The 13,382-nt window shown below is 43.0% G+C and overlaps 1 protein-coding gene across 4 annotated transcripts in view; it reads right to left on the bottom strand.

The window, feature by feature from the left end:
• Positions 1–13,382, bottom strand: part of CEP89 (centrosomal protein 89) — a 69,478-nt gene that overhangs the window by 18,683 nt on the left and 37,413 nt on the right. For all 4 annotated transcript variants that reach the window (XM_043899069.1, XM_043899068.1, XM_043899071.1 and 1 more), the window contains 3 exons: positions 11,268–11,371; positions 9,179–9,294; positions 7,952–8,132 (listed from right to left, as the gene is read on the bottom strand). In XM_043899069.1, coding sequence (XP_043755004.1) covers positions 7,952–8,132; positions 9,179–9,294; positions 11,268–11,371 — 401 coding nt within the window. The remainder of the gene's footprint in view (positions 1–7,951; positions 8,133–9,178; positions 9,295–11,267; positions 11,372–13,382) is intronic.

Raw genomic sequence — 13,382 nt, forward strand, 5'->3', positions numbered from 1 at the left:
TTATTACTTGCTGTTTATTTTAAATTTATTATAGACCACAGAAGTGACATTAGAAAAAAAGCAAATTCGAGCTATTTTCTTATTTGCATTCTAAATGGGTCATAAAAAGCAAGAGAGACAACTCACAACATCAACAATGCATTTGGCCCAGGAACTGCTAAGGAAAGTACAATGCAGTAGTAGTTCAGGAAGTTTTGCAAAGGAGACAATGGCCTTGAAGATGAGGAGTGTAGTGGCCGGCCATCGGAAGTTGACAACTAACAACAGAAAGCGTCATCAAAGCTGATCCTCTTACAACTACACAAGGAGTTGCTGAAGAACTCAACATCGACCATTCTGCAGCTGTTCAGCATTTGAAGCATATTGGAAAGGTGAAAAAACCTGGTAAGTGGGTGTCTTGTGAGCTGACCGAAAATTTTAAAAAATGGTTGTTTTGAAGTGTCATCGTCTTTTACTCCACGCAACAACAATGAACTATTTCTCGATTGGACTGTGATGAAAAGTGGATTTTATAGGCAACCAGTGATGACCAGCTCAGTGGTTGGACTGAGAAGAAACTCCAAAGCACTTCCCAAAGCCAAACTTGCACCAAAAAGAGCTCATGGCCACTGTCTGGTGGTCTGCTACCTGTCTGATCCACTACAGCTTTCTGAATCCCAGCGAAACCATTACATCTGAGAACTATGCTCAGCAAATCGATGCTGCTGCTGCTGCTAAGTCACTTCAGTCATGTCCGACTCTGTGTGACCCCATAGACAGCAGCCCACCAGGCTCCGCCGTCCCTGGGATTCTCCAGGCAAGAACACTGAAGTGGATTGCCACTTCCTTCTCCAATGTATGAAAGTGAAAAGTGAAAGTGAAGTCGCTCAGTCATGTCCGACTCTGCAATGCACTGAAAACTGCAATGCCTGTAGCCAGCACTGGTCAAAAAAAGGGCCTAATTCTCCTCCACAACAACGTCTAACCACACATCACACAACTGACACCTCAAAAGCTGAACGAATTGGACTACAAAGTTTTGATTAATCTGCCATATTCACCTGACCTCTCTTGCCAACCGATTACCACTTCTTCAAGTATCTTGACAACTTTTTGGAAGGAAAACGCTTCCACAACTAGCAGGAAATGCTTTCCAGGAGTTCGTTGCATTCTGCACGGATTTTTATGCTACAGGAAAAAACTTACTTCTCATTGGCAAAAATGTGTTGATTTTAATGGTTCCTATTTCTGATAAAAAAAAGATGTGTTTGAGTCTAGTTATGATGATTTAAAATTCACAATCTGAAACCACAATTATGTTTGCACCAACCTAATACATATGTACTGCCTCATTTTTATCCATTCACCTGTTGATGGACATTTAGGTTGTTTCAATGTCTTGGATGTTGTGAATAGTGCTGCTCTGAACATAGGGGTGCATGTATCTTTTTGAATTATAGTTTTGTCTGGATACATGCCCAGGAGTGGGATAGCTGGATCATATGGTAATTCTATTTTTAGTTTTCTGAGGAACTTCCATGTTTTCCACAGTGGCTGAACCAACTTACATTCCCACCAACAGGGTCGAAGGGTTCCCTTTCTCCACACCCTCTCCAGCATTTGTCACTTGTAGAATTTTTGATGATAGCCGTTCTGACCAGCATGAGGTGATACCTCACTGTAGTTTTGATTTTTACTTCTCAAAATTAGCAATGTTGAACAAGGTCTCATGTGAATATTGGCTATCTGTATGTCTTCTTGAGAAACATCTCTTTAGGTCTTCTGCCTGTTTTTTCAACTGGTTTTCGTTGTTTTTGCTATTGAGATGTATCAGCTATTCATTTATTCTGGAAATTAAACCTTTGTTGGTCACATCATTTGCAAATATTTTCTCCCATTCTGTAGACTGTCTTTTCATTTGCTTATGGGTCTGCCTCGGTGGCTCAGTAGTAACAAATCCCCCTGCAATGCAGGAGATGCAGGTTCGATTCCTGGGTCCGAAGATCCCCTGAAGGAGGGCATGGCAACCCACTCCAGTATTCTTGTCTGGAGAATCCCATGGACAGAGAAGCCTGGCAGGCTACAGTCCGTGGGGTCGCAAAGAGTTGGACAGGACTGAAGCAACTGAGCATGCATGCATGGTTTCCTTTGTTGTGGTAAAGCTTGAAAGTTTGATTAGGTCTTATTTATTTTTGTTTTGATTTCTATTGCCTTTGGGAGACTGACCTAAGAAAACACTGGAACGATTTATGTTGGAGAATGTTTTACCTAAATTCTCATCCAGGAGTTTTATGGTGTCACATCTTATGTTTAAGTCCTTAAGCCATTTTGAGTTTTTCTTTTTTAAAAAAAATTAATTTATTTTTAATTGAAAGGTAATTAAAGGTAATTCTGTAATTGCTTTACAGAATTTTGTTGTTTTCTGTCAAACCTCAACATGAATCAGCCATAGGTACACAGTTTGTATATGGTGAGAGGGTGTGTTCTAACATCATTGATTTATGTGTGGCTGTCCACCTTATCACCACCACTTGCTGAAGAGGCCATGTTTTCCCTACTGCATATTCTTGCCTCCTCTGTCAAGGTTAAGTGACTGTAGGTGTGTGGGTTTATTTCTGGGGTCTCTGTTCTTTCCCACCGATTCATGTCTTTTTCTCTGCCAGTACCACGCTGTATTTACTTATTTTTGGCTGTGCTAGGTCTTTGTTGCTGTGTGCGGGCTTTCTCTAGTTGTGGCGAGTTGGCTTCTCATTGCAGTGGCTTCTTATTAGAATATGGGTGCACAGGCTTCAGTAGTTGCAGCACACAGGCTCAGTAGTTACAGCCCTAGAATGCAGGCTCAGTAGTGGCACATGGTCTTAATTGCCCCATGGCATGTGAGATCTTCCAAGACCAGGGGTCGAACCCACATCCCCGGCATTGGCGGTGGATTCGGAACCAACAGACCACCAGGGAAGTCTCTACCATGCTGTTTTGATTACTGCAGTGCAAAAATCCATGATTATTTCTAATGATACATTTGTAATTTGTTTTCTATATATGGAACTATATCATCTATGAATAATGACACTATTATTTCCTTCTTCCCAAACTTTATAACTTTTTTCTTGCCATGTGCACTAGTTTCCATTTCATAACCAATGTTGTTAGTGTTGTTTAGAAATGGTTATCAGAGGGCATCTTTGTCTTGTTTCCAGTCTCAATAGGAAAGCGTACAACATTTCACCACTAACAGTGATATTTACTATAGTTTTATTTTTTAATAGAACCATTAAGGAAGTTCATATCTATTACTAATACTGTTTTTAGAGGCTTTTTTTTTTTTTTTTTAGGGCTTCCTTTGTGGCTCAGCTGGTAAAGAATCTGCCTGCAACGCGGGAGACCTGGGTTTGATCCTGGGTTGGGAAGACCCCCTGGAGAAGGGAATGGCTACCCACTCCAGAATTCTGGCCTGGAGAATTCCATGGACTCCATGGGGTTGCAAAGAGTAGGACATGAGTGAGTGATTTTCACTTTCATTTTAGAGTTTTTACATCTAGATGCATGAGTGAAAATGAAATGTAATTTTCCTTTCTTAAACCATCACTGTTGGCTTTTGGCATCAAGGTTGTATTTATCTCAGAAAATGAATTATAGAGCATTAGCTCTTCTTTTCTTTTGTTCTTGAAGAAGGGTTTATATGAGACTGGAATTATTTCCTCCTTGAATATTTACAGAGTTCTCTCATGAAGGTGTTTAAGTCTGTAGTCTTCTTCAAGGGAAGATCTTTGGATTCAATTTCTTTAATGACCAAAGGAATATTCAGGTATTCTTTTTCTTTATAAGTCAGTTTTGACAAGCTATATTTTTCAAGGAATGTGACCATTTCATCTAAATTTCCAAATGTGTTGATGTGAATGAACTTTTTTCTGAGTGCAACATCCCTGTTAACACCTGCTGCCACTGAAGTCCTCTGAAGGAAACCATCCTGGCATAACCCAGGTATTGTCTTCAGCTGGGGAAGATTCTCAGATATCCTATCTCCAACTACTACTTCTGATTAAATATATCCCCCCATACTGCCTCCTGTCTCCAATCTAGTGGTACCTCAACCTCTGAACACTCTTATGTCCTCCTGAGTTTTTTAAAAAAATTTCGGGATGATTTAAACCAATTTAAATAAATTTTTTATTAATTTGGCTGCTCCAGGTCTTAGTTGTGACATGTGAGATCTTTAGTTGCGGCATGCAAACTCTTTGTTGAGGCATGTGCGATCTAGTTTCCTGACCAGGGATTGAATCCAGGCTCCCTCCACTGGGGGGCGTGAAGTCTTAACCACTGGACCACCAGGGAAGTCCACCCTGAGCTATGTTTCACTTGAACACATTTCAGTTCCCTATTGTAGGTATGCCCATCCACTGACTTTGTAATTCATTGTATTTTTCAGTTCTAAAAATTCTATTCCTTCCTTTTCAATCCCACTATTGTCACGTTTTAGAGTTCTCTGAAGACTATTTGGAGCTTGTCTTTCTTTCTTAAAGCACAATAGCTGCTTTAGAGTCTTTGATAATTCTAATATCTGGACTTCATATCGTTATTTGTTATTTTTTTCTACTGGTTCCGAGTCACTGTCTGTCTGGCTTTCTCTATGTCCTGGATACTTCCCTTGAAACATTTTTAGAAGAGGCCTTCCTTCAGAGAGGACTGACGGCTGGTTACTTCTGGTTTACCTGACCTGGGGATGTAGCCCTTAGGGTCCCAGCTTACTATTCACTTGTGGATGATGGACGTGTCTTGTCCCGAGTCTTTTTCATTCACATGCTGGGTTCTGTGGGTCCTTTCAATCAAGGGCTTCAGAGGTCTGGAGATGCCTTTCAACTATTAATACCTCCCTTTCTATTTTCTTTAATCTCTTTGAGATTCCTGACGATCTGAGGCTGGGCCTCTTAGATAGGTCTTCCGTCTATTACGTTTTCTCTCCACTCCCAACTGTTTGTTTCCTGCTGTTCTGAGTGAATCCACAAATTTATCTTTCAGTCCTTCTACTGATTAAAAAAAAAAAAATTCTGGTAATCATTAAAAATTTTTCTTATTTAGTGATTACACTTTTTTGCCATGGCATTTTATCCTTTTAAACTCTCCTTGGGAGTTCCTTGGTGGCCTAGTGGTTGGGATTCTGGGCTTTCACTGCTGTGGCCCAGGTTCAATCCCTGGTCTGGGAGCTAAGATCCCACAAGCTGCACAAGGCAGCCAAAAAACTCTTAGTTCTCTGTATTATCTCAGTTCCCTTTGCTGTGAGTCTCTCTGCTTATCTAGGTCTCTCTCCACTATAGTTTCTTCCTCTTATACCCAATGCTTCAACACACCTAGTAATCTGTTCTTACTTTAGGATGAAAAAGTGAGTATTCGGTATGTGTTATACAAGGAGATTGTCCTTCTGGGGCCTCCCTGAGCAGGCATATTACTCACTGGCTGCTGGCCAGGACTCTGTCTCTGTAGGTGGTTTATGTGAATAGTCAGCTTCCCTTTAGGATCCAGGGCCCCTGTGCCCTTTATGAGACTTGCCTTTTACAGACACCACTAGTCATTGCAAACCTCAGCTCTCCCCCAAAGAGTTCGCTAAATTTCTTTAGCCAGGTGGGTTGACATCTGATTTCTCATCGCCCCTTCTGAGTAGGCTCAAGCTTTCTAAGCAACAATAAAAGCACAGAGTAATCTAAGCTTCAGGGTGTAACCAGCTGTCTAGCTCTAAGTCAACAGGATAGTCCACTAGGAAAATAAGCTTCTGCTGTTCCCTATGTCACGGTTCTTTCCAGGCACGGCTGCCAATAGGTAGAACAACCAAGACAATGTGCCAAGTCACTTCAGGTTAATGAACTGCACTGCCTTCAGCAGGACAGAACAACACACAGGCACCTGACCTAGAAGCTCACCAGGCAAGGTCCAACTTAAAACCCTTTTCTATAAAAATTAAAATCTTTTCTTCATGGTCTCACCTTTGCCTTAGGTGGAACCCTCCCCAACTTCTCCTCAGACTCAGCCTCACTGTAGCAGCTAGCTCGACAGCTGCTCTGCTGCTAATTACTAATTCCTCTTTCATCTGAGGTCCCTCTCTATCATGACAGGAGCCTGGAAAGGGTTCCCCCAACTGAGGCAACCAGAGGACACGTGGCCTGACGCCTCAGAGGCTTCGGTGAATTCACACCTTCTGTCTCTGATGAGTCCATGCCCCTCTCCTGTGTCAGACTCCCTCTCCAATCAAACACCAACCTTTCCAATAGTGCCAACAGGCGAACCCCTCCCCAACTCCATCCTCCTCCATCCCCTGCCCAAGGCCTCTCAGCACAAAGCTTTCCCTCCTGTAGCGTAAAGGCCTGACCACCAGCTTTCCTGACTGCAAAGTCCTATGCATTAGAACACCTGGAAAATAGAAAACACACACACACAGATTTACTTTACTCATATGATGGTTAGTTTTATGTGTCGACTTGGCTAGTCTATGGGGCCCAGCTGTTCGGTCAAATACCAGTTAGACGTTACTGTGAAGGTATTCTGTAGATGTGATTAACATCTCAATCAGCTGACTTTTAAGTAAGGGAGATTACCTAATACCATTAGTTGAAGACCTTATGAGTAAAAACTTAGGCTTCCCAAAAAGAAAGAATTCTGCCTCAAGACACAGTTTTAGTTTCTTGTCTGAGTTTCCAGCCAGCTGGCCTGCACTATGGAGTCTGGATTTGCTAGCCCCCACAACTGTATGAGCCAATTCCTGAAAATAAACCTCTCTTTCTCTCTCCAAATATATATATATATATATACACACATACACACACACACACATACACACACATACATATCTTTTATATATTCTATTGGTTGTTTCTTTGGAGAACACTGGCTGCTGATACACCCATAATTTCACCTGCCAAAGAGAACTGCTAGTGTTATTTTTCCATCCTTTCATTTTCTACATATTTATGGTATATAAGTAATTTTATACATATATATGTAATTATACACAGACACAGACAGACATATACACATGGAAATGATCAACTCATCCTATTCGTCTCCGTTAACATGAAGATTCTCACATCCTGAAAAAAACCCCTCAGGTCCAAGACAAACTGGGATGGTGGGCCAGCTTAATCACATACACACGACACACATCTTTTTTCTTTTTAAATAAAATTGTAATCATTCTGTACGTACTATTATGTAACCTAATCTCTTCACTTACAAATATACTGTGGCTATCTTCCAAAGTCAAAAACATTCTTTTGTGACATGTTTAATGGCTGCACCATATTTCATTTTATGGTTCTATCTTTTCATTTCAGCAATTCCTCATTAGTGGATGTCTAGATCTCCAGTTATATTACTTTAAATTATCTTTGGTTCTAAAAATGAGAGGGGTTTCCCTGGTGGTCTAGTGGTTAAGAATCTGTCTGCCAATGCAGGGGACACGGGTTTGATCCCTGGTCTGGGAAGATCCCACATGCCATGGAGCAACTAAGCCCGTGAGCTGCAAATACTGAGCTTGAGCACTCGAGAGCCTGTGCTCCACATGAGAAATCACCGCAATGAGAAGTCTACGCACTGCAATGAAGAGTAGCCCCCACTCGTCACAACTACAGAAAGCCTGGCAGCAACAAAGACCCAGAGAAGCAAAAAATAAATAAATCTTTAAAAAAAAAAAAAGCGCGCATGAGAGAGGTTGGAACTGTAGGGGGGTAAAAACACATACATATATATATGTGTGTGTGTGTGTGTGTGTATATATATACACACACATACACACAGATAAAGTGCAGACTGCAGCCCCCAAGGATGGCCAGGTTCCACTTTAATAAAACATTTACCACTCTCAGTCTTGGACACCACGGCTGGTACAGTGAAATGATGCAGAAAAAGATGGGAGTACTCTCTCTCCACCTGCCTGTAACACATGCACAGTGATGCATTAATACTTCAAAAGATATTAAATCCTTACCTTTTAAACTCATTCACAATTGAAGTGTGAACATCCATTGCAACTTTGCTGTCCAACTGTATTTTTAGTTCCTGGCACTCCGTACGTAAAACTGCTAATTGCTCCTTACTTTCAGCTAGCTCCTTCTCTTGGCTCTGTGTTTTAGTCTCTAGAAGCACTAGCTGTTTAGTCAGTTTAGAAACTGAAACACAAAAGAGATGGATAAAAGACTTGGTACAAAAGACTTAATAAAGCATGATTACAGATTACTAATACTAGTGAGAGCTTACAAAAACGGATCTTTAAAAAATCTACTGGAGACTTAGAAATTAATATCAAGTCTTTGTTCATAGAAATTATGGTCCCTATATTAAGTAATCACTAAATATACACTTTCTTACTGGAGATCAATATATTGATATTATTGTTAAATACAGAATACTTAACAGGACATGATTCCAGGCTTCAAGGCCCTTACCTTTCAAAGGCTGAAGCCTCAAGTCACACACAGATGTGCAAAGATACATCATGATGTTGACTCTAAAACTGCAAGATTTTTAAGGATATTTTTAGTATGACCCAACTAAGGACAGATTTGTTTTTCTTCCCTTTCCTCATTGATTTTTTTGTTTACTGTCCTATATTTAAAGTAAATCATAAATATTTTCATCCTAAGTGACATGGAAGCATGTAACATTAAGATGTGTCCTGGGCATCTGAAGCTAGTACTTAGATGAGTAGAACTTAGTCCCCTGGGACAGGGTGGGACACACGGGGAGAGGAGGAAAGGATCTGAGGGAGATTTAATCTAAGCAGCACCTGCGACACTGCAGGAAGGCTGAGCGCACAGAGACACTGCTGAGAGAGCCAGTGGTTCCTGCTTATCTACTCGTTCAACAAATTCTGGGGGATACATCCACAGGTTCTTTCAAATATCCACCTCACATGACTTTTCCTGCTTATGTTGCACACTGTTCCCCCCAAACCCAGTTCTGCTGACACTAAAGTTGTTATCTATAACTGATTTACAAAAGACAGAATAATTACAGACTCCTGAGAAAGCGGTCGCTGCATCATGGGTGATGACTGGATATGCTGTAACAGCTGCATTTCAGTAAAAAAGAATATATTCTAAAAAACATGACCTCCCACCATTTTCAAGTGGGGGAGGGGGGAATGCCATCGTAAAACGACACAATGGCAGTGTCACAGCATCACCGTCGCCTGCTTGCAGGAAAGACTGCTCACCTTCCTGGAGGCGCTCCTGGTGGGTGTCCTTGGCTTTTCTTTGCTGAATCTCCAACTGCTCTATCAACAACTTGTTTTCTTCTAAAACCAGTTCGGCTTGAGTCTGAAGCTGCCGCCTACAATTGATTTACAAAGTTAAATACTGCCCTTCAGGTGCAGAATGCCCGTGGAGACACTCCTGAGTCTAAAAGAAAGCAACTGCTAGGCTGCAGGCAATGAATATCTGGACATATTATAGTACTAAGTTATTAACACAGCCAGTTTTTAATTTCCATCAAATTGGGGGAAAAGACAGACAGAAGCTTGATATTAAACTGCTTTGGTAACTTCTTGTTTTGTTTTAAAAACACAATTGCATTTATTTGTTTATCTTCGGTTGTGCTGAAGCTTTTCTCCAGTTGCAGTAAGCGGAGTGCAGGGGCAGGGAGCAGCCGCCAAGGCGGGCAGACCAGGGCATGACAGGGAGGGGGTTTGGAGGTGGCAGGAGCTCTGCCTACATGCCCCGAAGCCCTGGGAGCCCTCCCCACACTCTCGCAGGAAGACAGTGAACTCAGAGTATGGGGTGGGGGCTGGCCGGGGGCTTCAGCAGGCCCTGCTCAGACCTAACAGCGCCCACTCACCTCCACCCTGTGGCACAGGCCACCACCCTAGAGCACAATGCAAACTTCAAACTCTTATGAACAGGACTGGGGAACACGGTGGGCATGCGGATTTCAAAGTGGAGCCTGCCTTTATTTATTTATTTACATTTTAAGAAGCAAACAGGTCTGACTTGAAGCCATATAGAAGGCTGGAGAAAGAATCTGAGGGTCTGGGTTCTTGTGAGACTCCTGGAAGCAGCCCAACAGACCTGCTTTCCAGGGCACTATTCAAGGAGGGTTCGAGGGGAGACACCCTAGGAGCCTGAAGCCCTGAGAGAAAAATCCAAGTTCACCAGCGGCAGTCACAATACACCAGGCAGGGTCCAGCAGCCGTCCAGCCAGTCCCAGCTGACACAGCAGTGACCATACAAAGAGGGAGAACCCACCTAAAGGAAAGAATGCTGTGGACTGGATTCCAAATTTCTAGTCATCACATATAGAAAATATTTAATTTTTTCAGGGATGTTAAGACATTCAAAAAAAAAAAAAGCTAAATATAACATACCTACCCAAGGCAAAAAAGATCTATCTGAATAGTTTCTGCTTGCTTGGTCCTGCTTGGGTATTGCCTTTAGATGTTTGAAGACATTTACTTTCTCAGACGTGCTGACAAAACATTTGTTGCTGAGCTGGATGAACAGGACCTGGCCCTGCCCTGAGATGCTCACGAAGGAGAAGGACACACGCAGGGAGGCACAGTGCAGCAGGGCCCAGGACAGAGCGTGCGTTTAGGGAGAGCGCCTTCAGGGAGAGCTACCTTTCAGCACCATTTGAGCGCAGAAGGGGGCGTTCTGGTGCGGGGAGCGGAGAACGTCAGCAACAGGACAGCAGCTGCCAGGTATGGAGGGCCCAGGGCAGGTGGGGTCTGGGAGTGCAAGGCCCCACCCTAGACTGTCTGTCCTAAAGCCCTGCAAGCCATCAGAGAGGTCTAAGAAAGGACTTGACTCGGCAGTCTGGGTTCAGGAAAAGTACCCTAGAAAAATACCACCTTCATGGTCCAGTGGCTAAGACTCCATGCTCCCAAAGTAGGGGGTGCGGGTTCAATCCCTGGTTAGGGAACTAGATCCCGCATGCCATAACCACAGTTCCCATGCCACAGCTAAAGACCCCACATGGCTCAATGAAGACTGAAGATCTCATGTCCTCCAACTGACAACTGGTGCAGCAGAATTTAAAAAAATTTAAAAAACACAACCTCAGAGGATAAAAATGCGGACAGCCAACATTTTTCAGGTTTAACCTACTTAGAATTTTGAAAGTAACCTTTAAAATACAAGTTTAGAATAATTTTCTAGATTTTTAGCTGTACCTTATTAATTTCTGAGAAATTAAATGTTTTAGTTAAAATATGTAAGTTAAAATTTACATATAGATTTGACAACTTAATAAACTTTACTCCTATCATCGTTTCTTCTAATTAGCAAAATACCAGAAATACCACCACGTGCCATTCTTCACTGGTGACAGGACTACTCTTATTCAGCTCTTGATGCAGTTTCTCGTTTTCTTTCACCACTTCTTGGACTCGAATTCTAAACATTCTCATTTCCTCCTGAAACAAAATTTAAATAAACTGTAACACACACACAGGTACTTCTTAGCTCCAATGCTACTGCTCTAGCTAAAATCAAATGTTAATATAACTTATAAGCAAAGTCTCAGGGTACCAGCGGCCTTAGACTCTGTACCAGCACCTACTCAGTCTAGCGAGAAAACCCAACAGACAGCTACCATGCTGAGGACACAGAGCAAAACACCTCAGGTTTTAAATACTCAATCCTCAATTCTGACACTTTTTCTGTACTGTCAAATATGTGAAAAGATAAAAAAGGGGGATAAAAAGGCAACAGATGTCTATAAATATTATAATTTTTTCTTTGTTTAAAGACTGTAGGATAAATTGGAGCTTTTTAGGTAAAAATAAGAACTGTTCATCGTAACTAAAGCCCATTTTGGTGTGGAAGGCCTTAGTTAGCATGGGAGGCAGGAGTCACCTAATTTTGTTCCTTGACAATGACGAGAGAGCCTCCCTTCCTTAAAGCCAGCGGTCAGTCCCGCTTCCCCGCTCACTGGCTGCCACTTCACGATTGCGGCTCGGTCTGTTTGTGGCCCTCGTGCTGGCTGGCCTCCATCCAGGCTTTGCTTGGCTAGCCTTGGCCAGCTTCGGTATCTTGGGCTGTCTTCTGGTGAGACTCTTAGGTGTCAGTACTTATCCTGGGACGCTTTTAAGTATTCGTCTCTCAGCGAGCAGACATTTATGCTTATAAAAAGCAATAATGCCAAGCAACTTCTCTTTCTGTCCAGATGCACTCCCCACTTACTGCCAGTCCACTGGCCAAACTACAGCCGGCAGGCCAGGTGCCTATGCTGTCAATAAAGTTTTACTGGAACATAGTCATGCCCGTTTGTTCACACCTGGTCTGTGGCTGCTTCAAGCTACAGCAGCAGGGCTGAGTGGCTGCAAACAGAAACTCCAAGGGCCCCCAAAGCCTAGAACTGTCACTAAGTAGATGTTTGCAGAAAATATCCCCTGAACTCTGCTTTAGAAGGAGCACTAAATAAGTACTTTTATTATGTGGATTGATATTTAACCAATTAGCATAAGATCAATTCACCCTCTTAAAAAATTAAGTGTCCAATAGAAAATCTAGGAGGGAAGGTTCAAAAACCGCATTACATGGGCCACATATACAGGATAGCAGAACAAAAACAGGCTGGGTGATGCTTTTTTTTAAAAAGGTTTTTTTTTTTAAAGTTTTTTAAAAAAATGTTGTTTAAACTTTAAAAAATTTTTAAAGTTTTTACTTTATTTATTTTTTCGGCCAAGCTGCACAGCATGTAGGATCTTCCCATGAGACCAGGAATGGAAACCATGCCTCCTACAGAGGAAGCGGGTCCAGAAGGGAATTCGTGGGGCTAGGTGACTCTTAACAGACCCTTCCAGCCAAGGAGCCCAGAAGAACCACCTCTTTCCTCCCTGGATGCCTTCACTTGGGCCACTGAGACAGGGAACAGAGGTGACGCGGCAGAGCAAGGCGCGGGACGCATCTCCAACACCGGCACAGCCTGGTTTCCTTACACTTAGATGAGCTCGGCTCCGGCAGCCATTCCCGTGAAAGAGAGGGAGCAAGGCAGAGAGGAGTAAAAACCTCACTTCCCCACTGCTATCAGCTGCTCAGTAACTGGACTTCCTGGGGTCGGCTCTTCATGAAATGAAGGAACATTAAGTTTGCCTGAAAGATCCCTGGTCTCCTACCTTCCCTGTCTGCCCAAACGTCCCTTTTACCAGCGCTGTTGGCAGCTGCACGGGACCAGGGAAGGAGCGCCTCCCACGGCTGCCTTCTCTGCCCCCAGCATCCCGGTCCACGCGGGGCTGCCTGTCTGGGGGGCTCTCCGTCCCCGACCCAGCCCTCCTGCTCCGCCTGCCACTCCTCCTGCCTCCCCTCTTCCGTCCCTCCCTCTTCCTCTCCCCACCCCCACTCTGCTCCACTCCCTCCTCTTCCTTTCCTTCCTGTAGCAAACACTTGAGTACCTGCCAGGAAGTGGGTATACCTATCTTCAAA

Source organism: Cervus elaphus, chromosome 4, assembly GCF_910594005.1.
Source record: "Cervus elaphus chromosome 4, mCerEla1.1, whole genome shotgun sequence".
Lineage (NCBI taxonomy): Eukaryota > Metazoa > Chordata > Mammalia > Artiodactyla > Cervidae > Cervus > Cervus elaphus.